Here is a 27,440-nt window from a genome sequence, read left to right as displayed (position 1 = left end):
TCTGAGAGTTATCCTTCTAACTCAAGCTGAATTGCTTACAATCGGTTTGCTAGCCAAACTACCAATTACAGTCCATTTAAAGTTGTGTATAGTCAAAATCCTATTACCCTTCAAAACAAAAATCCTGATTGAGGATATATAAAATTGCTACTCATGATTTTAGTGGAGACATTGAGGACAGAGTAAAATATATAAAGAAGTTGCATGAAAATGTTCAAGACTGATTTCTCAAACAAATTCAAAAGTACCAAAAAAGTAAGCCAACATAGAAAACCAGCAACTTGTAAGGAAGGTGATTTGGTGGGGATTCATCTTGAGGAGAATGCTTTCTAGTCGGATATCTTGCTAACTTTTGCCTAGAGTTGATAGTCCTTTCAAAGTACTTCAATGTTTTAGCAAAAATACATACAAACTATACAAAGTCAAGTGAATAGGTCTTGTTAGCTGCTTTTTAAATATTTGGTTAAACCTTTACTTTGTATAGTTTGTATTGAAATGTAAGTTATTTCTTACGCGTGGAAAGTTGTTTCAGGTAAATCCTGTTTAAGTCCTAGATCATGAAGGAAATTAAAAGAGGGTATCATTTTGAATTGAAAATTGGCCTTTGGCTTTTCTTATATCTCTTTGCAGCAAACCTTCTGCCTAAGAAAATTTTTGTAGACAACTTATCTGAAAATACCTAACAACACAGGATAAACGAAGTCCTTCCTACTCATTATTTACCAAAAAAATTGCATTATTGATAAAATTTCTCTATATGAACAATCAATACCCAAAACTATTTTTTCAGTAAACAATCAAATAAATATCCAAATTTTTCATAAGATTTAATGAATGAAGGGTAAACTTTAAGATTGCGAACCAAATCTTCTAATTTTCTATTACATATAATTTTTTATATTCTCTCTTCCTTTTTTTTTCCCCCTAAAATCAAAATCTATTGATCTCTTCTCACATTTCTTGCTATTTTTTAAATGTGTTATTTTTTCTTTCTTTATGGCTATCAAGCATGGAAATTCTAAAATGGAGTTTAAAGTTAATTCTATTTCCCCAAATTTGAGTGAACAATACTAACAAATTATTTTTTGTTTTTTACTTTTTTGAGAACCTAACAAACTAAAGTTTCTTACTCCCTAATGTTGTACTTCACATGACAGGTAATGCACACCTTAGAACGTGATGGAGCACCCTTATATGATATATGATATATGATATATCATGCCAATTTACAAAATAATGGAGCACCCCTGTATGATTTCATATAAGATGACTTCAAACTTATGTGGCACAAAAAATTTAATTTGATTTCAAGCAAAAAATGATAATTTTATTTTATCATTAAACCCTAAAAGTCTCTTCAATATAATAATTAAAGCTGAAAAAAATTAAAATGAAACTAAAAAAAAAAATTTTAAATTGTGCGTAATTTTTTTTTTTTAAAGGAAAATTTGTCAATTGCCTATATACCAGTAACCCAACTTTTAGTGACTTTGGATTTCAGTATATATTTTAGATAATAAATGCAAATCTTCCTTTATCATCTTTTAAAAAAAATATGATTTTCTTTTATCTTTTTTTTTTTTTTTTCCAAATACGAAATTTAATAATCTAGACAATTATTAATAGGAATTTGCTATGATCACATTTGTATATGGAACTATTTATTCTATCATTTAAAGAAAATATAATGTGGAAAGATTCTAATGATGGATTTTAATGTAGAATAGAATTTAAAATCAATTAAAAATATAAATTACAATAATGACGTTAGAATTGTAAGGACTCAAAAACTTATGTGATAAAATTTTATGAGGTCAACCAAAAGTTAAACTCCCTAAAATGCACATGAAAATATATGTGATATTTTTTCTCTATCTTATTTTCTATTTATAATGTAAATATGAAATATGAAAATTATGATAGTTATTAACTAGCATTTATTATGATTTTGTTTGTGTATAGAACTATATTTTAGCATTAGATATTTATTGTGATTATATTTGTATAGGAACTAAATATTCTATCATTTAAAGAGAATGACCAAGTTTGGCTACAATCTTAGTTGCATCCTTATGCTTCAACTTCCTCCAAGACATTGACATGTGTTTCACTTAATCACACTTAACCCAACCAATACTTGTCATGTGCATTTCACACATGCATGTTAGTTTCTTAGAAGAAGTTGAAGCCTAAAGTTGCAACTAAATTTGTAGCCAAACTTTTTCCAAAAGAGAATATGATTACAAAATATAATTCAAATTTAATTAAATATATATATATATATTAAAATAATAACATATAAAATTGTATGGCCTCAAAAACTTATGGCACAATATTACAAAGTCAACCAAAAGTCAAATTTTGGTTTTATATATATAATAGATTATTGAAAACATTAACTAAATATGTTTTTTTTTTCTTTCTTTTATTTTTTTTATAAATATAAAATTTGAGAATTATGGTAATTATTAATAAGCATCTAACTAATGTCCAAAGAAAAGGGTGGATGTGTATGTGAAGATAATGGCAAAGAGTTTGTTGATGATGTCGTTCAACCTGTATTTAATGTATTTAATGATAATGGGGTTATGCAAAGTTGGGAGATTGAATTGAAGAAGGTGATTGCTAAGTGATCCATTGAATACTTTCAAGTGCACATGCAAGTCTAATGTTAAGGTATATTCCATTAACATTGATGGAAAAGTTTTTGAGAACATCATTTCACAATAAATGGTGGACAAGATTAAGTTAAAAATTGACCCCATGTAAAGCCTTAACGAAAAGAATGGTTTAAGAAAGGTAAAGAGGTAAAGGTAACTAGAAGATATCTTGTTTCTTTTGAAAAGGGAAATAATTGTGAACATGAAATTTGACGTGATATTGTTGCCATGGATATTAGTCTTTCCTCCTTTGGTGTAGCCTTGGCAATATGATGGCCATGCAATCCATGATGGCCATAGAAATACATATACCTTTAAAATTAGAAAATTTGAATTTGTCTGTTTGCCAATTTTGAAGGAAAGAACTCCTAAATCTTTCAAAGAGGAGGGCAATAATTTTCTTATTTTTCCCAACTGTAATATAAGATAAAGTTACTAGAGTGGTGTACATGTTGGTGGCTAAAGAAAAAAAGGAAGCTTGTTAGTGCATTCTATAGCCTACCGAACAAAGCGCACTATATAATCAATCTAAAGGAGCATGAAGAATTGAATAGGCAAGTTATGGTCTTCGTGGAGATTTTGAAGAAGGGATATATTAGAGAAAACATGACTCCTTGTGTAGTACCGACCTTACTCATGCAAAAGAAGGTTGACACATGATAGATGCTTGTTAATAGACACGCCATGAACCAAATTATTATCAAATTATCTAGTCATATTCCAAGAATTGATGACTCAAAACATATTGAAAAGAAAGAGAACTAAAGAACTTTAGACTGAAGCTATAAATTATGCAGTCTATTTTTCCAATTGTTTTCCACCTTCGTGTGTTTGGGAGCATAGCATATCCACATGTCCTAGATCAAGAGAGGTCCAAGCTAGATAACAAGAGCGAAAATTATGTCTTCATTGGCTATGATCCTAGCTCTAAAGGCTATCTACTTAAAAATCCGAGCACTGGAAGATTAATTGTCAGTCGAGATGTGGAATTCGATGAAGAAGTTATGAGAAATTGGAGCACCCAAGAAGAAGAGAAGTATGATTTCTTTCCTTTACTTGAATAGGAATAGCATTTGAATAAAGTTCAAGAAGAGCCTGACGCTCCACCTCCATCACCAAAATCTCCCATTTATGAAAGTCCATCCTCGTAATCATCACTAGAAGGAAGTAACCAAGAAGAATGAGAAGTCTACAGGATCTCTATGATTCAATGGAGAATATAGATGATCTAATGCTCTTTTATCTATTTGCTGATTGTGAACCTACAAGAATTAAAGAAGTTGTGCGAGATAAGAAATGGATAAATTCAATGGATGAAGAGATCAAGGTAATAAAGAAGAATGATACATGAAAGCTAGCAACTCTTCCACATGGAAAGAAGGCAATTTAAAATGGCTGTACAAGTTGAAGAATAATGCAAAAAGGATAGTCAAGAAGGTATTGATTATGATGAAGTATTTGGAAGATCAATTGCTCATTTGGAAACTATATATTTGCTAATTTCTTTAGCAGCTCAAAAAAAATGGAGAATTTATCAAATGGATCTAAAATCTTCCTTTTTGAATGTTTAAATTGAAGAATAAGTTTACATTGAGCAGCCTATAGGCTATGTTGTCAAAAAGAATGAAAACAAAGCTTTGTAGTTTAAGAAATCTCTATATTGCTCTAAACAGGCACCTAGAGCTTGAAACAACCTAATTGACAAATATTTTCAAGAGAAAGATTCTATAAATACGCACATGAACATGAACCATATTGTAAGGTACAGAAAAAATGGAGGTATCTTGATTTTTTTATTTGTATAAAAATGATTTGATTTTTATAAGAAACAATCCAAGTAAGTTTGAAGACTTCAAGAAAGCGATGACTAAGGAGTTCGAAATGACTAAGGAGATGCTAGGAACTTGTTGGTTGCTAAAGGGGATGGGTGGGAAGTGTTTGAGAATGGGTGTGGATTGTAAGTGAATAGACTTAAAGGCATAGAGAAATATAGGAGAGAAAGGAAATGCAATAAGGAAGAGTTAAGTGTTTACAATTCACATCCATTTTCATACATGGCTTTATCATAACCCATGGCTTTATCCTTTTGCTTACTAGTTAAGCCTGTGCTCTCACCAACTATGTGATTATAGTGTTACATGTGCCAATAGCTCTAACCAACTCTATCCTAATCCCAACATGTGTAACTAACTAACTAACTCTATCCTACCTTGGGACTAACTTTTAGTTGAATGGATGGAACATCGAGAAATATTAGCATATTACAACAAATATGAGATTCCTAACATTCCCCTCCCTTCAGAATAGCCCACAAGGTGTTGTTATGGTTGGCATCATCATCAAAGGAAATCTTCCAAAGGACCAATATCTTAATGACATCTTGATCACCATATTCATAAACTTCTCTTTGATTAGGGGTCTCGTGTACTTTCAAAACCCGCTTAAATTCTTGGACCTTGGAATGTTCTTGGATCCTCGAGCCTTCATTTGATTCTTGAACCATGGGAATTGTTGGCTCTTGCATCTTTGATTCTTGAATCACTGACACTTGGATTTAGAATTCTGAATCGTGAACTCTTGAGTGGCAGCCTATATTGGTGCATTAAGAATTGGTTCTTAGACCTCTGGCATGAAATTCATGGGATTTTGCATCTTGGATTCTTGGGTGATAATCTCCATTGATGCATCAAGGATTGGTGTTCAAAACCGGTCTTGTAGTGCATATGAAATCCAAACAATTTGTGCATAACCCCGATGCTTGCACATCTTGAAAATATTCCCACGCCTCTCCTTACATTTAATAAGAGGCAATGAAAAACATGAGATGTGGTGGCATGTTTTCTAGAGAAAAGAATTCATAGAGCTTGAGAAGCCACCAATAAGGATCTCCACCATTGAATGTAAACTCAATGAAAGCTTGATGAGTTGCAACAGATTCGGTCATTTCAAGATCGACAGCTCTGGTACCATTTGTTAGGAACCCAATGGTTCCTAAGGGGGATTGGTGGGAAGTGTATGGAAATGGATACAAAATGTCAATGAGTTTACTTAATTCGTGTTAGCCTCCCTCCATAAAGAAATATTAAGAGAGAAAGAAAATGCACTAAGCAAGAAATTGGTTTATTCTTTAAAATGTTACAGATTAAGGTTACATGCAAGTATTTATAAAACCCAAGTTCTTATCTTGTTGGCCACACATGGCTTAATCCTATTGGCTTATTAATATAGCATGTGCTCTCACTAATTAATCCATATGATTATAGTGTTACATATGCCAAGAGATCTAATTAACTCTATTCTAATCCCAACATGTGTAACTAGCTAACTCAATCCTATCTTGGGACTAAATTCTAATTGAAGGGATGGAAATATAAGAAGTATTAGGATATTAGAACAAATATGAGATTCCTAACAGGAGATCCTCAAGAAATTTTAGATGTCAAATTAAAACTAGTTAGTACTCCTATGGAATGTGGAGTGAAGTTGTCAAAGCATGACGATAGAGAGAGGGTAAATCAAACATTCTTCAAGAGTTTGGTTGGAAGTTTGAGGTACCTAATATGCACAAGACCGAACATTCTCTTTGGCGTTGTACTTCTTAGTCGCAACATAGAAGTACCAACCATGAATCATTTGATGACAGCCAAGAGAATTTTTCGCTATATGAAAGGTACGCTAAATTTTGGACTATTATATTCACCCTCAAAAGAGTTTAAACTTGTTGGCTATAGCGATAATGATTGGGCTGGGGACACCGATGATAGAAAGAGTGATAGTGGGTTTGTATTCTATATGGGTGATAATGCATTTGCATGGACATCCAAGAAGCAACCAATTGTGACTGTATGTTGCTACTACCTCCAATGTTTGTCATGCAATTTGGCTTATAAATTTGTTGATGGAGTTGCAAATGTTGCAAGAAAAAGCTATGAATTTGTGGACAATAAGTTAACACTGGCTCTTGTAAAGAACCTAGTCTTTCATGACAAAAGCAAGCACATTGATACCTAGTATCATTTTATTTGAGGACGTATTGCTAGAAAAAAAATTCCACTTGAGTTTATGAAGTCACATGATTAGGGTGCAGATATCTTCACCAAGCCACTAAATTTTGACACCTTCTACAATATGCAAGCCTAATTTGTGGTGATCAAAAATTAAGTTTAAGAGAAGGTGTTGAAAGTTAAACTTAATTTATGTTGTGAAAATCTATTTTATTCATGAAATGAGTTAGTTGAATAGTTATGATACATAAAATAATGAGGCAAGTTTACATAATGAATGCATAGAGAGTTTTTTTTGGAGTTATATAATAAACATAAGGAAAGTTATGGTTGGACATGGAGTTTATATACCTCATGCATCCCTCAATTTAAAAAAAGTGTGAAAGAAGAGAAATACAATTATTTTAGAGTTTTCTTACTCTTCTTAAGGGAAGATTTTTTATTTTTTATTTATTTTTTTAAAATTTAAGAAAGCAATCATTAAAGGCAGATTTGAAGCAGCTAATTGAAGCTATACAATATGCAAGAGCAACTCTAAAATTCAGGGAAAATAAAAAATTAGATTATACGCTAATTAATAGGCAATAATTAGCAATATTCAAAGACAAAATAACCCGCTTATAGAACTTCAAAACAAGTAGCAGCTACACACATACGTTAAACCCTTCAAGGTAAGAACTGAAAACTGTTTATTTGGTTTACCAAAAAAAAAAAACTGTTTATTTGTGTTTCTTTTTTTCCTTTTTCCTTTCCCTTTTCTTTAGACAGAAACCATAAGATTTTGCAGTACTTTTTCATTTCTTTATTTGATGCTACATGGTACTATTTTTAAAATTATTTTCTCTTTATTTTATGCTACATAGTACTATTTTTTAAATCACTTATTTGGTTTGTTCAGTAAAGGATCTTTATTTTGAGCAGTTGGGTCTCTCACTCTCTCACACACACACCTTAGAAATCATAAAATCATAGTGAATGCATGAACAAAGCAGTCAAGGAATGGACAATGACATATTTTTCTATAGATAGAAAAAAGGGTTTTTCTCTCTTGTCAAAAAAAATGAGAAAATAAAAAGGGTTTTTCTATAAGTAGAAAGAAGTGTGAGAAAGAGATTGAAACCTTGAGCTGGCGTATTCAAAGAGCTTTCCTGTTTCAGAAAAGACCATGAGACCAATTTCAGCATCGCAGAGAGTAGAGAGCTCAAAAGCTTTCTTAAAAAGTCCTTTCCTCCTCTTTGAGAATGTCACCTGCCTTGCCGTCGTGTTGTCAATCTTCTTAATCTGAATTTTCCTCCTCGTCATTTTCCCAGATATTAGGTTATCAGATCCTTTTTTTTGGCTGCGTGGGTTTCAGACCCTTTACTTCAAATTTCTACTTCTATCCAAATTATTGGCCAAGCTAGTATTCCAGATATAGAAACTATTTGCATACAAAGTCGAGAGAGAGAGAGAGAGAGAGAGAGAGGAAAAGAGACATGTAGAGAATAGTACAAGAATAAATTACTCAACCAATAAAGTAAATGTTACCGATTTCGGAATGGTAGAGAGAAATAAAATGAAAGCTGTGTATTATTGTACGGAAGCGGAATATTATCTTTGATAGAAGTTTAAACAAAGTATCAGATCAAAAATATATCAAATCAAACTGCACTTGCTTTTTTTTGTTTCTACCCTTTTTTGTGAAAAAAACTGCACTTACTCAACCAATAAAATATATATATATATATATGAAAAAATAAATAAAATAAAATCTGAGCAAGGGGTGTACCCTTTTTTTTGTTGGTAAATAGGGGTGTACCCTTACATATCCCACATAACTAACAAAACTGTTATGATGTGCCTTTATATTAGAATCTTTTTCCCTCTTCCTTGTGTGTGTGTTTGTTTTTCAAAAAAAAAAAAAAAAAAACTATTGTGTAGCATGGAACCACACTAGAGAGTTCAAAAGAATTTGGAAAACTGCTCTCTTGTGGGTAAAATCTAATAATTGAAAGATTGTAAAATTAAATTGTAATTGGACAATATCATAGGTGGATATAGTGGTGGCAGAGGATCAAAGGAGCCGGGGTGGGGATGGGGAAGGTAACCCAATTTTTTTTTTTTAATCTTGAATATTTCCTTCTTTATTTTTTTTAATCCTTACAAATTTTATCACTAAAAATCTTATATATATGAAATGGCAAAGTAGCATGACTTCTAACATCCTAAATCTTAGTTAAAATTTTTAGATATCTATAAATAAAATTATTATTTTAAAGTAATTTAAGAAAGTATAAGGTTATTTATATTTATTTAAATAGAATCACAATTTCGTTAGGGTTGGACATTTATAAATTATAATGAACATGTTTATGCTAGCAGTTATCTCAAGTAATAATGAGAAAACAAACAAGGGTTTTGTTCTTACACTTTTGTACACACCTAATTTTACAACCTATATTTAACCACATCGGGAGACAAAAGGGTAATTTTACATCCTAAAGGTAATCATAACTTTTGACTGTAATTTCATTTACTTCATTTAAAACAAATCTTAAAATCAAAACTATGGGTCATAGGCTTCGATCGAAACCATTGGATTAAAAGATATCATGAAATCAAGTTTTAACTACTAAAATATATCCACAAAGTTGAGTCCGATCACGTGTGATTATTAACAATTGATTTTAATTGGTACCATGAGTATTCGATTTAAAATCAGGGTTGTGTCATAATCCTATTCGATTGAACTACAAATAATTGCAAGGTTGCATGCACTTGATTAATTCAATTATCAAATATTAATGATTTCTCAATTATTGTTTTAATTATCCTTTAAAAGGGGCAATTAGGCAAAATTAAGGGATTTTAAGGCCCTAATAAATGTGATTGGGTTAAAATTACATTTGCTCACTCTTTTGTCAATATCCTTGAATCATTACTAATGAAAACTTAAAATGTATTGTTCCCTTTTTTTTTTTTTTTTTAATGTGTTGATGCTAATTTTATGACCATAATAGGTTTAGACAAATGGTTTTATCATTTTATTTTTATTTTTATAATTTGATAGTTGGAAGAAGAGTATTTGTCAGTGGAGCTACGATGCTCTTGGCAAAAGATTTTATAATTTAATGGCACTGGCACATCTTGTAAAAATGAGGAGATTTAAATGTTTGATAATATCCTTTGATATGTTAAAAAAATTACTTAAGTTTTAGGCCCAAAAAATGTAAAAAGAAAACCAACAAACTACTTAATATATCAAAATGGAAATTTCATTTATATCATCTAAAACTTACAAAGAGAAAAATAGAAAAAGAGAAAGCTCTACTTTATTTTTGTTTGGTAGAATTTACTTTGAAACCCTACGTTTTGGAAGGTGTCAATTTGTTTTCTTCATTATATATAATATAATATAATGGAGAAAACCCATTTATAAAATAATAATAATAACAGAGAAAACCCAGGCCAAGAGAGTAAAATGATACATTTTCCAAATCGAAAGAGTGAAAAAATAACGAAAATGTTGAAACGGGTGTAATAATAATATTGGAATCAAATTAGTAAAATAATAGATTTAGTTCCGGTAAAAGACAAATGGAGAGGTCAACATCTAAATTTTTTCAACAAGAGAAGAGATAAAGGGACTGGATTTTTGAGGCAGTGACTTTTCTTATTTTTTGAAGAAGCGGGCCCATGACTTAAATGTAAAACTGGACCACAAAAATAGTACAAAGTGATATGCTCCACATATGTTGCTCCTCACGCCTGGGAAAAATTGGCCCAGCACTCTTTTCACTTGTTCTACTCAAGAGTACAATTTCTATAAAAATCTTTTAGTTCAATACCTACTTTGATTAATTTAGCTTAGAGTCTTGATGATTTTATAAAAATCTTTTAAGTTTAATACCTACTTTGATTAATTTAGCTTAAAGTTCAATATTGGATATTGGGAAAATTTTTATTTTATTCAAGTGTGGTCTAGATCAAGTTCCTATAATCATTGACCTTTAATGTCCGTTTGGATACCGTTTATTTTGCTGAAAACTGAAAATTGAAAAAAAAAATAATAATAATAATAATAAAAAAGTTACTGTTCACGCATTTGGCACTGTTCATAAGCCTAAAATCACTGTTCATGGACAGTAAACAATGCTAGATGCGTGCCCAAGAAAAGAAAAAAAAAAGGCCGAAACGCAATACCCAAATGCCACCTTAGTTTTAAAAAGTCAAACTCAACTAATTTGATGTTAAGATTATCAAAAAAAAAAAAAAACACTAATTTGATGTTAAATATGTTCATGTTTTCTTATTATACCAAAAAATAAATATGTTTGGTGAGATTTCCAGTTATAAACTTACAAGCATTAAAATACTAAAAATAAATATCACTTCTCCAAAAAGTAGAGTCAATTACTAGAAGAGTTCTAGCACCCCCAAAACAAAACGATAAAAAAAGAAGCTAAAAAGAAAAGAAAAAGGAATGACATTTGATTTATTGGTCTTAACTAGCCCTAAGATTTTAAAAGTTTTTTGATGATTTTGCTTCATGGTGATCGGTGAATACCAAATTATATTCATATGATGCAGTTTTGACAACAACAAAAAACATATAATTTAAAATCTTGCTTTATTATATATATATATATATATATAGAGAGAGAGAGAGAGAGAGAGAGAGAGAGAGAGAGAGAGAGCCAAGACAAGATCTAGTTAAATATGGATGAAACCTGTGAAGTGCTAATCTTGAGTTGCCAAGGAAGTCTAGGAAATAGAACAATCCAACCTAGAAAAATTCAAAATTCAAAATAAAAAACAAAACAAAAAAAGAAAACAGTGGGAGCAAATTTATATTATGAATTATGATGTCACTTTTCTCAAATTGGTGCAAGAATCTGGATTGCAAAATCAAAGGAAGCTCACAGAAGCCTTATTGCAAGCAAGATTGACTTGAAAACATTTTTAGACCTTAAGGCTTGAAACAAGTGTATTCAAAAGCACCATTCAAAAAGAAATGTTGCGGCAAATATGTAATACTGGCAATCACGCAAAGACAAACAAAACCAATTGCAGAATTGTGAATTAATTTATCAATAGTATGACTTGCAATCAATCTCAAACCTACACTCGACCTTTTCCAACACCCTCTACTTCATTTTCCATTGTAACAAATTAACCTTTGATTCATCCATAAAAATGATTAAGCATCCAAAATTTACCATATACACATGTAGACTCTTAGAATCAGCAGGTGGAAACAAATTGGTCTTACAAAAAATTAATTACAACTCTGAGCTAGGATTTGTATTTACTTAGCCATGGCCTTTTTTCTTTTGTATTTGAGAAAAGAGAATCCATGTATGCTTCTTGATCTTCACTATACTTCAAATTCATTTAGGAAAAGGTAGCCTGCAAGACATAGAACGATGCACTAAGGCAAACAGTTTCTCTATAGGAGCAGCATGCATTTCTAGGCATGCAATCAATGATACAAGTTAAGTTGCTATACAAACAAAAGAATTGCTCATTGACGAGTTGAAAGTGACATTAACCTATGGTTGCAACCATTAATTTCACCAACAAATTTATCTTTCAGTACCATATAAGCCCATATAGAACTGTAAATTAGAATATAGTACATATTATAATGCTAAATCCAGAGAAATGACTAAACTACAACTATATGCTATATGGCCCCTAAATATTGCGGTTTGATGCAAATATCCTTTGATTGAATCCTGAATATTATTTCATACTTCATCTAGAAAACTAAAAAATATTAAAAATTTCACAAACTTACCCCAACTTGAGAGATATGTCTGAACTGTCATTGTCTTAAGGATCAGATGAGCTGCAAATGTTGGTGATTGACTCAAATGATTGACCTTGTTCAAGTACATGTGTTTAAGTGCTAAACAAATTCTCCATCTGTGGAAGAGACATTTTTTATAACTGAGATAGGAAGAGAGGAGGAAGAACTTTTTCTATTAAAAAAAAAAAAGACCTATAACCTGTTTTAGTCGTTGGTTTTCTTCCAACAGTTCGGCTCCCTGTATTAAAAGAATAAGATGAACAGAGAGCCATTACTAAGAATTCTTAGCCTTAAATACAAAATATAATTTAATTAATATGGTATATTTACCTAACTTCTTATATATGAAATCGATGCATTATGAATTGGTATAGGTCAGGTGATAGGATAAACAATATGACATTCAGTTCTGAATTTATGTTGACAATGATTTCAACTAAATATTCAATGGTGGTTGTTACTTGTTGTTAGCCATGTAAACTTTTCCTTTCTCCACCCATTGAGCTAGCCAGTGCACACAAAGACCACTATTTTTATGAACTTGCACCAACTTGCATTAACATTATGACAAAGTTTTACAGCTGTCATTTGCTAAAGATGGATTTAGGGTTTAAGCATATAACATTATAGTAGTCCTAATTGTACACAGTACTAACTATATTACTGCAATCCTAGGGTTAACGCAGAGTTAGTCTACTACAAATTCCCTTAAATAAGTACACTATTATAGACAAAATTCAATAATAAATATATAGATGTTTAAAACTTTCTACTGTTCACGTAGGACTCTCAAGACAAAACCACCTTAATTCCTTGTGTTCTTTCAACTTCTCTTAGTTTCTTCTTTCCACCTAATATTTCAAGATTTTACCATGATATCATTATGGAGCGGATCATCAGTAAAGTACGAAACTGTTATACATTCAAACCATATGAACTTTAGCTCAAGGGCACTGATCTGTTCCGGAAATGTCTTGCAAACATTATAATAATTGTATGAAATGTCCTGCAAAGATTTAAAGTTTGGAACATGACCTTTTGCTTAAGGGCAGTGATCTCTTCCAGAAATCTTTCACCCTGCAAGACAAAAGTTTCTTATATTAAGATAAAGTACATAAACTTCAACATTCCATTATAATGCTGGCAAACAGAGATAAAAAAGAGAGACAAGCCTTTGTTACTATAACATGGCTCAGGCCTACTTCAAGCTCTTTCTCTAGTTTTTGTAATTCTTCTATATCCATTCTAGGGAGCTTTTCTCCTCTAATCTTCCTGTGTTAGGTGTGAACATTTCTCAACATTAATTTATTGTGGTATGTAAATGTCTTTACAGTAACAAGATGATAGTGTTGTAGCTATAATACCTCAGTTCATGTGTCTTCTCCTCAATTTCCTTGCTCAACATGGCGTAGGAGGTACCTGATGGAAATCAAGATCAATTGATTGAGAACTTGAACTAGAATTGCATTAAAATTAAGAATTAAAGCTGGAATTACAGAGAAACTGGAGAAACAAGTTTCTGTCCAGGTCTGAAACTGAATTATATTCACATCAAAAATTGATTTTACTCTTACATAGCTAGCCTATTTATAATCTTTAACTATTAGAAAATAAAGTAGCTAATAGTTACAAAAGTCAAAGCTGTAATTAATGAAGATACATAGCAGATATGAGAAGTCAAAGTAAGGGGCTGCTGGCAGTCCTAAGAGGTCAGAAAGGTTGGCTGGCTAGTTGTCGGTCCTAATGGTAGAGGAGGGGTACATGGCAGATATGAGAAGTCAAAATAAGGAGCTGCTAGCAGTCCTAAGAGGCCAGAAAGGTTGGCTGGCTGGTTGTCAGTCCTAAGGATAGAGGGTGGCTGCATCATACTCCCCTCCATAAAGGAAACTTGCCCTCAAGTTTTAGTTGGAAAATAAGGCTTCAAATGCTTCACATTGAAGGCATTAGAGATGTTTAAGTGAGGGGGTAGTTGGACTGTGTAGGCATTGTCATTGATTTTAGTCAATACTTTGCATGGACTTACTTTCCTTGCTCCCAACTTGGAATAGGAGCCATGAACAAAATCCATACTAACATATTCCTATGGTTTATTAGGCACTAGAAGGGGTAAATACAGACCTGCATTAGTGGTTGTACCCTTTCCTTTTTGACAAACTTGGCACCTTTGAACATGCCGCTCAACATCTTTAGTCATTCCCGGCCAAAGGTAGTCTTGTTTAAGGAATTCTAGGGTCTTTGATTTGCCAAAATGCCCCAAATTATATTGTTCAACAATCATCAACTCCCTTAGAGAACATTTAGGCACACATAATTTCAGTCCTTTGAGAAGAAATCCATCCTTCAACCAAAAGTCAGACTTGGTAGGTTGCTGTCCCTGCTGCAATTGTTGGTATAAATCACCAAAATGTGGGTCATCTTGGTAATTCTCCTTGAAAACTTCAAAACCAGCAACCTTAGCTTGCATTTCCACCAAGAAATTAGTCCTCCTACTCAACCCATCAGCCACTTGGTTGAGAATTCCTTACTGATGTTTCAATAAGAAAGTGAATTGCCGCAAAAAGCTTACCCACTTAGCATGTCTCTTGTTCACATTAGATTGGCTATTGAGATATTTCAAAGCCTCATGATCGGTGTGTAGAATAAACTCGTAGGCCAAATAGTAACTCCAATGCTTGATGGCTTGAACAATAGCATAGAATTCCTTGTCATAAGTAGAATACCTAAGTTTTGCTTCATTCAACTTCTCACTAAAGAATGCTATGGGCTGCCCTTCTTGGCTAAGGACACCCCCAATTCCCACTCCTGATGCATCACAATTAAGCTCAAATATCTGGTCAAAATTTGGCAAGGCAAGGATAGGAGCTTCGGTTAACTTCCTCTTCAAAAGTTGGAAGCTTTCTTGGGCTTCATCAGTCCAAACAAAGGACTTTTGTTTGAGACAATTGGTGAGAGGTGCTGCAATGGTTCTAAAATTGCTAATAAACCTTCTATAAAAGGTAGGAAGACCATGGAAACTCCTCACCTCATGCACACTAGAAGGTGTAGGCCAATCAACAATTGCCTTAACCTTGTTTTCATCCATGAAAACTCCTTTGGAAGACACAACATACCCCAATAACACCACTTAATCCATCCCAAAGCTACACTTTTTCATGTTACCATAAAACTTTTCTCTCCTCAAAATGTCAAGCACAAGCTGTAAATGCACCAAGTGATCCTCCAAACAGCAGCTATACACCAAAATATCATCAAAATACACCACAACACAAACCCCCAATAGTGGTTGCAACATTTGTGTCATCACCCTCATGAAAGTGCTAGGTGCATTTGTCAAACCAAATGACATAACATGCCATTCAATTAATCCATGATGTGTGCCATCCTTCTTAGGAGTCAAGAGAGCGGGTACCGCACAAGGGCTAATACTAGCCCGAATGTAGCCTCTATCAAGAAGCTCTTGAACCTGTTTTCGCAATTCTTCCTTTTCCTTTGGAGCCATACGATATGCTGCCCTGTTTGGAAGGGGTGCCGGTACCAAATCAATGGTATGTTGAATGTTTCGCATAGGAGGCAAGTTAGGAGGTAACTCATGGGGAAAAACATCACCATATTGCTGTAATAACTCAGTGACAGCACTAGGAACATCAGTTCCAGCCACTGTGTTGACTGGAATTAATGCAAAAATGTAGCCACTATCTTGACTTTCTTGAATGAAGCTTTTAGAAGCGAGTAAAGAGGTTGTAGAGGATTTAGAAGTCACATTTTCCTTCATTGGCAGCAAAGTAAATGGCTGATTGTCTTTGCTTAAGGTATAGGTGTTCTTCTTCCCATCATGCATCGTTTGGCGATCATATGCCAAGGTCTTCCAAGAAGGATATGGCATGCATCCATTGGTACTACATCACACCAAACTTCATCAAAATATTTCTTCCGGATAGAAAATGGCATCAAGCAACGCTTCGTTACGTTCACCTCATTACCCTTCTTGAACCAAGAAAGTTTGTAGGGATGTGGGTGATCTTGAGTGGCAAGCCTCAACTTCCCCCATCGATGATCATATTACAAACTCTTCCTCCAATGCTGCAAGTTGTATAAAAAACATTGGTTCTCAACCAATCTTCTTCGGAATTGAATTTAGGAGCAAGAAGAGTCTTTCTCATCACAAGTGTCAAGCCCTCATCTTCTTCAAAATCACCACCAACCTCATTTGAAGGTTGATCAAAGATGGGTTCTCCATCTTCATGTTCAAGCCCTTTTACTTCCTCCAACATAAGAGCCTTCTTCCTACAATCCGAAGATCGATGCCCCGGCTCTCCACACTTGAAACATTTGAAAGTACCCACCTGTTGCTGTCTACCCCCGCCAACAGTGGCTGTTTGGGACTGTTTTGGGGCTGTAATAGCAGATTTAGAACCTGCTGGTTGCTGTTCAACCCCAGAAGTTTCTCCTCTCCTATTTGTACTTGAATTCCCAACCTTATATTGGCTAGAAATCCCCTGCCCAGACCTGGAACCCCACTGTCCAGACCTTAAAGCTGGCCTAGTTTGTTGCTTCTCTACCAGTAAAGCCCGGTTGTAGGCTTCCGACACGTTCCACAATGATTGAAGACTAAGGACATCTTGGATGGATGGCTTCAATCCACTCAAGTACCTTCCAACCATTTGTTCTTCACTTTCATTCAAATCTACCCTTACTACAAGTTGGTGAAACGCCTCCGTATACTCCTCTACACTTCCCTCTTGCTTAAGGTTGTGTAGGTCTTTGTAGAGTGATTGGGTGTAGTTGAAAGGAAGAAATTGCTCACGGAGCTTTTTCTTCATCTTCTCCCAACTCTTGATCTTGACTTTACCACTTCTTTGGCGAGAAATTTGTAATTGTTCCCACCAAGCGGAAGCTCTCCCTTTAAGGCGAATAGTGACTAGCTTCACTTTCTTTTCATCTATAACTTCATAATAATCAAACACCCTTTCAACGGTGTTAAGCCAATCTACAAAGTCTTCCAGTTTCAGACTCCCTTGAAATTCTGGAATTTCAACCTTGAAGTTGTAGTCAAGCCTTGGCTCATTTCTTTCCACATAAGGCCTACCCCTTGGAGGAGCTCCAAAAGGGTTCTCAAAATGAGAATGAGAGTCATCGGACTCATCGGTAGTCTCATGAGGAGGCTGCATACGCAGCACCACCTCCGTTAGTGCCGCAACTTGTCTCCTTAATTCAGCAATCATGTCTTCTCTCTCTATGTTTTGATTCCGCCCAACATGCCTCCCCACTGGAGGGTTGGCTTTAACTCCTTCCCCAACATTCATTTGATTCCCCCTTATTCTGCCTCTCCTTCCTCTCCTTCCTTGAGCCATTAGAAGCTTCACAATCTTTGAAAAAAATTGTAAATAGAAGTAACAACACAAGTGATCAAATCTGTGATATTTGCAACAGCCACAGATTTGATTGTCACAAGGAACCTAGATCTAAATTCTAGGATCTTGAATGAAGGGAGAAAAAAAGAAACACAAGGAAATCTAGGGCTCAAATGATCAAAGTGGTAGGGAAAAAAGAGGACCAGATCTGTGCTCTGATACCAAATGATGGAAATCAAGATCAATTGATCGAGAACTTGAACTAGAATTGCATTAAAATTAAGAATTAAAGCTGGAATTACAGAGAAACTAGAGAAACAAGTTTCTGTCCAGGTCTGAAACTAAATTATATTCACATCAAAAAATGATTTTACTCTTACATAGCTAGCCTATTTATAATCTTTAACTATTAGGAAATAAAGTAGCTAATAGTTACATAAGTCAAAGCTGTAATTAATGAGGATACATAGCAGATATGAGAAGTCAAAATAAGGGTCTGCTGGCAGTCCTAAGAGGTCAGAAAGGTTGGCTGGCTGGTTGTCGGTCCTAATGGTAGAGGAGGGGTACATGGCAGATATGAGAAGTCAAAATAAGGGGCTGCTGGCAGTCCTAAGAGGCCAAAAAGGTTGGCTGGCTGGTTGTCAGTCCTAAGGATAGAGGGTGGCTGCATCAGTACCGTTCTCAAGCTAATATAAACAATTGTCGTTCATGAAGATTTTTGAAATGTGATGTGTTACCGAGCACTTAAATATAACAACGGTTCTAAAATATGTAAATGTTGAAGTGGGCCCGCGTGTGTGGCTTGAATTGCCACAAGCCAAAGTCAATTACAAGTAAACCAAATACAACTTGTAATAGGAAACCACAAGTCCAAGTCGGTCACAACAGTTGACCAATACAATTGATAAAAAGAATCCTATATTGCCGACTTAAGCATGGCAATAGATAAGTGCTAGTGTGCGGCAATTATAAGAGACAATTTCTAAAACCAAGGAGCAGCCGTATAAGAAGAAGAATAGAGTTTTGTTGTCTTGTGGGTGAGAGTGAGAGAGTTAGGGTGTATTGGGATTTAGGTTTCTAAAGAGTGTTATTGTGCACTATTGTATTTCCTTATTTTTATAGTGAAATTTCTCCATCATTGCCGTAGAGGTAGGCAGTTTACCGAACCACGTAAAATCTTATGTTCTTTGTATGTACTTGTTATTTAATTTTTGCTTATTTACTGTTATGGATTTGAGTCCTAGGGTGTTATTTGCACAACAAGTGGTATCAGAGCCATGTTAGGATTCAATCTTTTGAATTTAGTAAAGATGTCAAGCACGAGGTATGACATAGAGAAGTTTTATGGTAAAGGAAATTTTTCCCTTTGGCAAAGGCGGATGAACGGTCTCCTAATTCAACAAGGAGTTCATAAAGCCTTGCTTGGGAAGGAGAAGAAACCGAAAACAATAAAGGATGAAAAATGGGTAGAGATGGATGAGAAAGCAGCTAGCGCTATTCGTCTCAACCTAGGTGATGAGGTTATTCACAACATCCTAGAAGCAAAGACCACAAAAGAAGTTTGGGTCAAACTAAAAGGTCTTTATCTGAGAAAGAATCTGACGAACAAGTTGTACGTGAAGAAGTAACTTTACAGTTTGCATATGAAGGAGGGTTCAGATCTGTTGGAGCATCTCAACACGTTTAACATGTTGAACACCCAATTGTCAAGTTTTGAGGTGAATTATGAGGACGAAGGTAAAGCATTAATCTTATTAACATCCCTGCCTACACATTTTGATCATCTAGTGACTACGTTGATATACTGGAAAGAGACTATAGTACTCGATAAGGTGACTAGTGCTCTGTTGTCACACGTAAAGATGAAGCTAGATGACAATGGTTCTCAGGCTGATGGACTTATTGTAAAGTCAGAGTCGAGTAATTGGCGTAGAAGTGAGTCAAAATCCAACAGGAAGAGATCTCAGTCTAGATCACGTACAAAGAAAGATGTAGAGTGCTTTTATTGTCACAAGAAAGGGCACTACAAGAATCAGTGTAAAGAGTTGAAAGAGAATTTAGAGGAGAAGAGGAATGGAAAGAAGCCCCTAGAATCAAGTAGTGTTGTTGAAGAAATATCAGATGAAAGTGAGGTTGGTGCAGATTTACTTTCAGTCTCATTCAAGTAATAATGTTCTACTGGAATCTTGGGTTTTAGATTCAGCATGATCATATCATATGACTCCAAAGAAAGATTGGTTTGACATGTATAAGCCTTATAATGGTGGTATGGTCCAAATGGGTAATGATGCTACATGCCTGGTTATTGGGATTGGTACTATGAAGATCAAGATATTTCATGGAGTTGTAAGAGTTCTTAGTAATGTCAGACATATTCTAGATCTTAGGAAGAATTTAATTTCTTTAGGAGTATTGGATGATTTGGGGTACTCATACACATAAAAGGGTGGAATCATGAAGATTTGGTGATGAAGGGACAGTCACCACTCTGATAGAGTCCAGCACTGACGACACAAAATTATGGCATATGCGACTTGGCCATATTGGTGAATGTGGTGTGTTAGAGCTACACGAGAAATTTATTGAAGGGGCTGCAGACATGCAAGCTAGACTTCTACGAGTATTGTGTGTATTGGAAGCAGCATAGAGTTAATTTCAAGATAGGCTCTCATACGAGTAAGGGTGTTCTTGACTATCTGATGCAGCCACCCTCTATCCTTAGGCCAGCCAACCAACCCCCCTTCTACCATTAGGACTGACAACCAGCCACCCTCTACAAGCCAAACAGCCAGCCAACCTTTCTGACCTCTTAGGACAGCCAACAACCCCTTATTTTGACTTCTCATATCTGTCATATATCCTCTTTAATTACAGCTTTGATTTATGTAACTATTAGCTACTTTATTTCCTAATAATTAAAGATTATAAATAGGCTAGCTATGTAAGAGTACAATCAGTTTTTGATGTGAATATAATTTAGTTTCTGACCTGGACAGAAACTTGTTTCTCCAGTTTCTCTGTAATTCCAGCTTTAATTCTTAATTTTAATGCAATTCTAGTTCAAGTTCTTAATTAATTGATCTTGATTCCCATCATTTGGTATCAGAGCACAGATCTGGTCCTCTTTTTCCCTACCACTTTGATCATTTGAGCCCTAGATTTCCTTGTGTTACTTTTTTTATCCCTCCATTCAAGATCCTAGAATTTAGATCCAGGTTCCTTGTGCCAGTCAAATCTGTGGCTGTTGCAGATATCACGAATTTGATTACTTGTGTTGTTGCTTCTATTTACAATTTTTTCAAAGATTGTGAAACTTTTAATGGCTCAAATAAGGAGAGGAAGAAGAGGTGGAATAAGGGGGAATCAAATGGATGTTGGGGAAGGGGTTGAAGCCAACCCTCCAGTGGGGAGGAATGTTGGACGAATCAAAATATAGAGAGAGAACAATTGCCGAATTAAGGAGACAAGTTGCAGCACTTACAGAGGTGGTGCAGCGTATGCAGCCTCCTCATGAGAATACCAATGAGTCCGATGATTCTCATTCTCATTTTGAGAACCCTTTTGGAGTACCCCCAAGGGGTAGACCTTATGTGGAAAGAAGTGAGCCAAGGCTTGACTACAACTTCAAGGTTGAAATTCCAGAATTTCAAGGGAGTCTCAAACCGGAAGACTTTGTAGATTGGCTTAACACTGTTGAAAGGGTGTTTGATTATTATGAAGTTATGGATGAAAAGAAAGTGAAGCTAATCGCTATTCGCCTTAGCTTGGTGGGAACAATTGCAAATTTCTCGCCAAAGAAGTGGCAAAGTCAAGATCAAGAGTTGGGAGAAGATAAAGAAAAAGCTCCGTGAGCAATTTCTTCCTTTCAACTACACCCAATCACTCTACAAAGACCTACACAACCGTAAGCAAGAGGGAAGTGTAGAGGAGTATACGGAGGCGTTTCACCAACTTGTAGTAAGGGTAGATTTGAATGAAAGTGAAGAACAAATGGGTGCAAGGTACTTAAGTGGATTGAAGCCATCCATCCAAGATGTCCTTAGTCTTCAATCATTGTGGAACGTGTCAGAAGCCTACAACCGGGCTTTACTGGTAGAGAAGCAACAAACTAGGCCAGCTTTAAGGTCTGGACAGTGGGGTTCCAGGTCTGGGCAGGGGATTTCTAGCCAATATAAGGTTGGGATTTCAAGTACAAATGGGAGAGGAGAAACTTCTGGGGTTGAACAGCAACCAGCAGGTTCTAAATCTGCTATTACAGCCCCAAAACAGTCCCAAACAGCCGCTGTTGGTGGGGGTAGACAGCAACAGGTGGGTACTTTCAAATGTTTAAAGTGTGGAGAGCCGGGGCATCGATCTTCGGATTTTAGGAAGAAGGCTCTTATGTTGGAGGAAGTAAAAGAGCTTGAACATGAAGATGGAGAACCCATGTTTGATCAACCTTCAAATGAGGTTGGTGGTGATTTTGAAGAAGAAGAGGGCTTGACACTTGTGATGAGAAAGACTCTTCTTGCTCCTAAATTCAATTCCAAAGAAGATTGGTTGAGAACCAATATTTTTTATACAACTTGCAGCATTGGAGGAAGAGTTTGTAGTATGATCATTGATGGGGGAAGTTGTGAAAATGTGGTCTCTTAGGAGGTGGTTGATAAGTTGAGGCTTGCCACTCAAGATCACCCACATCCCTACAAACTTTCTTGGTTCAAGAAGAGTAATGAGGTGAAAGTAACAAAGCGTTACTTGGTGCCATTTTCTACTTGGAAGAAATATTTTGATGAAGTTTGGTGTGATGTAGTACCAATGGATGCGTGCCATATCCTTCTTGGAAGACCTTGGCAATATGATCGCCAAACGATGCATGATGGGAAGAAAAACACCTATACCTTAAGCAAAGACAATCAGCAATTTACTTTTCTGCCAATGAAGGAAAATGTGACTTCTAAATCCTCTACAACCTCTTTACTCGCTTCTAAAAGCTTCATTCAATAAAGTCAAGATAGTGGCTACATTTTGGCATTAATTCCAGTCAACACAATGGCTGGAACTGATGTTCCTAGTGCTATCACTGAGTTATTACAGCAATATGGTGATGTTTTTTCCCATGAGTTACCTCCTGACTTGCCTCCTATGTGAGACATTCAACATGCCATTGATTTGGTACCGGGTGCACCCCTTCCAAACAAGGCAGCATATCGTATGGCTCCAAAGGAAAAGGAAGGATTGCGAAAACAAGTTCAAGAGCTTCTTGATAGAGGCTACATTCGGGCTAGTATTAGCATTTGTGTGGTACTCGCTCTCGACTCCTAAGAAGGATGGTTCTTGGAGGATGTGTGTGGATAGTAGAGCTATCAACAAAATCACAATCAAGTACCGTTTTCCAATTCCTAGATTGGATGACATGCTAGATTGCTTGGCGGGTGCAAAGGTGTTTTCTAAGATTGATTTGTGAAGTAGGTATCATCAAATTAGAATTCGCCCAGGAGATGAATGGAAGACAGCCTTCAAGACACATCATGGATTATTTGAATGGCTTGTTATGCCATTTGGTTTGACAAATGCACCTAGCATTTTCATGAGAGCGATGACACAAATGTTGCAACCTCTATTGGGGGTTTGTGTTGTGGTGTATTTTGATGATATTTTGGTGTATAGCTGCTGTTTGGAGGATCACTTGGTGCATTTACAGCTTGTGCTTGACATTTTGAGGAGAGAAGAGTTTTATGGTAACACGAAAAAGTGTAGCTTTGGGATGGATCAAGTGGTATTCTTGGGGTATGTTGTGTCTTCCAAAGGAGTGTTCATGGATGAAAACAAGGTTAAGGCAATTGTTGATTGGCCTACACCTTGTAGTGTGCATGAGGTGAGGAGTTTCCATGGTCTTGCTACCTTTTATAGAAGGTTTATTAGCAATTTTAGCACCATTGCAGCACCTCTCACCAATTGTCTCAAACAAAAGTCCTTTGTTTGGACTGATGAAGCCCAAGAAAGCTTCCAACTTTTGAAGAGGAAGTTAACTGGAGCTCCTATCCTTGCCTTGCTCAATTTTGACAAGATATTTGAGCTTAATTGTGATGCGTCAGGAGTGGGAATTGGGGGTGTCCTTAGCCAATAAGGGCAGCCCATAGCATTCTTTAGTGAGAACTTGAATGAAGGTATTCTACCTATGACAAGGAATTCTATGCTACTGTTCAAGCCATTAAGCATTAGAGTTACTATTTGGCCTACAAGGAGTTTATTCTACACACCGATCATGAGGCTTTGAAATATCTCAATAGTCAATCTAATGTGAACAAGAGGCATGCTAAGTGGGTAAGCTTTTTGAAGCAATTCACTTTCTCATTGAAACATCAGTCGGGAATTCTCAACAAAGTGGCTGATGGGTTGAGTAGGAGGACTAATTTCTTGGTGGAAGCTAAGGTCGCTGGTTTTGAAGTTTTCAAGGATTTGAAGTTTTCTAGGAGAGTTACCAAATGGAGGGCAAGTATCCTTTATGGAGGGGAGTATGATGCAGCCACCCTCTATCCTTAGGCCAGCCAACCAACCCCCCTCTACCATTAGGACTGACACCCAGCCACCCTCTACAAGCCAAACAGCCAGCCAACCTTTCTGACCTCTTAGAGCAACCAGCAGCCCCTTATTTTGATTTCTCATATCTGCCATGTATCCTCTTTAATTACAGCTTTGACTTACTATTAGCTACTTTATTTCCTAATAGTTAAAGATTATAGATAGGCTAGCTATGTAAGAGTACAATCAGTTTTTGATGTGAATATAATTTAGTTTCAGACCTGGACAGAAACTTGTTTCTCTAGTTTCTTTGTAATTCCAGCTTTAATTTTTAATTTTAATGCAATTCTAGTTCAAGTTCTTAATCAATTGATCTTGATTCCCATCACAATGTTCATTCAGATGTTTGGAGTCCAGTTTCAGTTTCTTCTGATAGCGATGCTCAGTACTTTGTCAATTTCTATGATGACCACTCTAGAAAGGTATGGATTTATTTTATGAGGCATAAGTCTAATGTGTTTGGCATATTTAAAAAGTGGAAAGAACAAGTTGAAAATCAGACTAGCAGGAAAATTAAATACTTTAGAATAGATAATGGACTAGAGTACAGAGATAAAAAAAAATTATAAGATTTTGTGAATTAGAAGGTATTACTCGTCACTTTACTGTTAAAGGAACTCCACAGCGGAATGGGGTTGCAGAGAGAATGAACAAAACCTTAGCAAAAAGAGCTAGATGCATGAGATTGAATATGGTTGCCAAAGGTGTTCTCAGCAGAGACGGTAAACAAAGCAAGCTTCATTATTAATAGATCTCCATCATCAGCCATTGATTTAAAGATTCCAGAAGAGGTTTGGTCAGGTAGACCAGTAGATTATTTGAGTCTCAAAATCTTTGGTTGACCAACTTACGTGCATGTACAAAGTGGAGAGCGTTCTAAATTGGATTCGAAATCAAGAAAATGCATATTTCTTGGTTTTGAAAAAGGTGTTAAAGGCTACAGGCTTTGGGATCCAATCTCAAAGAAAATGGTGACCAACAAAGATGTCATATTTGATGAAGCTTTATGTTGAGACAAAATGAAGCAAAGACGTGATAATAGTTCATAGGAGAAATTAACTGTTTAGGTCGAGTTTGACGAGAATAGTTCACCAAGTGATAAGGGTAATCATAATGATATTGATCCACAACAACAACAAGAATAGCCATATTCAATTGCTAAAGGTAGAAAGAAGCAGGTTCACAACGCACCACAAAGATATGGCTTTGAAAATATGGTTAGCCTTGCTCTCATAACCAGTAGTGGAGATCCATCGTCTTATAGGGATGTAGAAGAGATGGGGTCACTACAGAAGAATAAGACTTGGGAATCATTGAAATTGTCCAAGGGAAAGAAGGCTATTGGTTGCAAGTGGGTATACTGCAAGAAAGAAGCATTATCAGAAGTTGAAGGTGAATAATTCAAGGCACAGTTAGTGGCTAAGGATTACTCACAAAAAGAGGAATAGAATGCACCTAGTATGTTAACAAAGCCAATTTCAACAAAAAAGTTCAAGAGCTGCTTGAACATGATTGGTGTTTGAAAATTTTGAGCCCTTAAGGTCTAAGATGGAGGCGATGGAGGGCTTGATCAATTCAAGCCAAGGTGGAGATATGTTGAAGTGGGCCCTCGTGTGTGGCTTGAATTGCCACAAGCCCAAGTCAATTACAAGTAAACCAAATACAACTTGTAATAGAAAACCACAAGTCTAAGTCGATCACAGTAGTTGACCGAATACAATTCATACAAGGAATCCTACATTGCCGACTTAAGCATAGCAATATATAAGTGCTAGTGTGCGGCAATTACAAGAGACAATCCCTAAAACCTAGCAACAGCAGCATAAGAAGAAGAATAGAGATTTCTTGTCTTGTGGGTGAGAGAGAGTTAGGGTGTATTAGGATTTGGGTTTCTAGAGAATGTTATTGTGCACTATTGTATCTCCCTATTTTTATAGTGAAATTTCTTCGTCGTTGTCGTGGAGGTAGGTAGTTTGTCAAACCACGTAAATTCTTATGTTCTTTGTGTGTACTTGTTATTTAATTTCTGCTTATTTATGGCAGTAAGATTTTCAATAAAATGCAAATTTCAAAGTTTTCATGAAAATTTCATGAGAAAGTGCATCAAGAAATAATCCACAGTCATGTTTCCTACTGACAATGATAAAATTACCAGCATTAACTTTGAGAGTTATATATCATTTTTATTATTTATGGTAAGTTTAAGTTATGACCAAGATCTACACTACTTTTCAGGTAAATTCCTTCATTTAGGCCATCATTTAATTATTTAATCATTTTTGGTATTTATGGTATGTGCTTTACTGTAAACAAGTTGATGGCAATGACTGTAAGATGTGAGCACCTTTTATTTTATCAATGATTCTAAAATATGTAAGCAATTCCAATCCTGCCTTCAATAAGAAATTTTTAGGTTGCCGAAATGTTAGGGCCACAACAAGTCCTCTTAAGTGTTCCAAAAAATGATACCTAGCTTTTCTTATGGTGGTATGATTTTCAATAAAATGTATGTCTCAAAAAGTCCATGAAAATTTCATGAGCTATCAGATTAAGAAATAATCCTGTCATGTTTCCTTATGACTATGATAAAATTGTGTATCAACACTAAAATGAAAACATTGGAAAAAAGAATATTTAGATGGATAGATGAAAATACACGTAAAGATATAATTTAAAATAAGAAAATCTGCTTGAAGTTAGGGGTGACCCTATTGATAAAGTTAGAGGTGGTCATGTTTAGAAGAGAGTGATTAATACACCAATAAGAAAGAACAAGTTGATTCAAGTTAAGGTAATGAAAAAGGGTAGAGGACGACGAAAAAATAAAAAAATAAAAAATTAGAAGAAGTAATTAAAAGGACTTGTCAAGTAAGGAAGTAACGAAGACTATGAATTCGGGAGAGAATAGAATTAAGGAAAAATACATGTGGCTGACTAAACTATTGAGAATTCATAATTGACACTAAAAACTTTTTGGACTAAGACTTCATTGCTATTGTATGGTAATTTTAAGTTATGGCCATGACCTATGCCACTTTTTGGACAAATTCCTCTATTTAGGCATTCGTTT

General features: G+C 35.1%; 2 protein-coding genes and 1 long non-coding RNA gene across 3 annotated transcripts in view; all 3 read right to left on the bottom strand.

Annotated features, from left to right (window-relative positions):
* Positions 1 to 8,188, bottom strand: part of LOC126705341 (MADS-box protein JOINTLESS-like) — a 40,164-nt gene extending 31,976 nt beyond the window's left edge. The window contains exon 1 of the mRNA XM_050404285.1: positions 7,785 to 8,188. Coding sequence (XP_050260242.1) covers positions 7,785 to 7,966 — 182 coding nt within the window. The 5' untranslated portion in view covers positions 7,967 to 8,188. The remainder of the gene's footprint in view (positions 1 to 7,784) is intronic.
* Positions 1 to 27,440, bottom strand: part of LOC126705333 (MADS-box protein JOINTLESS-like) — a 272,125-nt gene that overhangs the window by 231,949 nt on the left and 12,736 nt on the right. The window lies entirely within an intron of this gene.
* On the bottom strand, positions 12,655 to 26,422 carry LOC126705344 (uncharacterized). The gene is made up of 4 exons (XR_007648256.1): positions 25,562 to 26,422; positions 13,820 to 13,874; positions 13,491 to 13,532; positions 12,655 to 12,693 (listed from the first exon to the last, which is right to left on the bottom strand). It is a non-coding gene; the product is annotated as an uncharacterized LOC126705344 (long non-coding RNA).

The sequence above is a fragment of the Quercus robur genome, chromosome 11 (assembly GCF_932294415.1).
Source record: "Quercus robur chromosome 11, dhQueRobu3.1, whole genome shotgun sequence".
NCBI classification, from domain to species: Eukaryota; Viridiplantae; Streptophyta; class Magnoliopsida; order Fagales; family Fagaceae; genus Quercus; species Quercus robur.
This window is presented reverse-complemented; position numbering and strand designations above follow the sequence as displayed.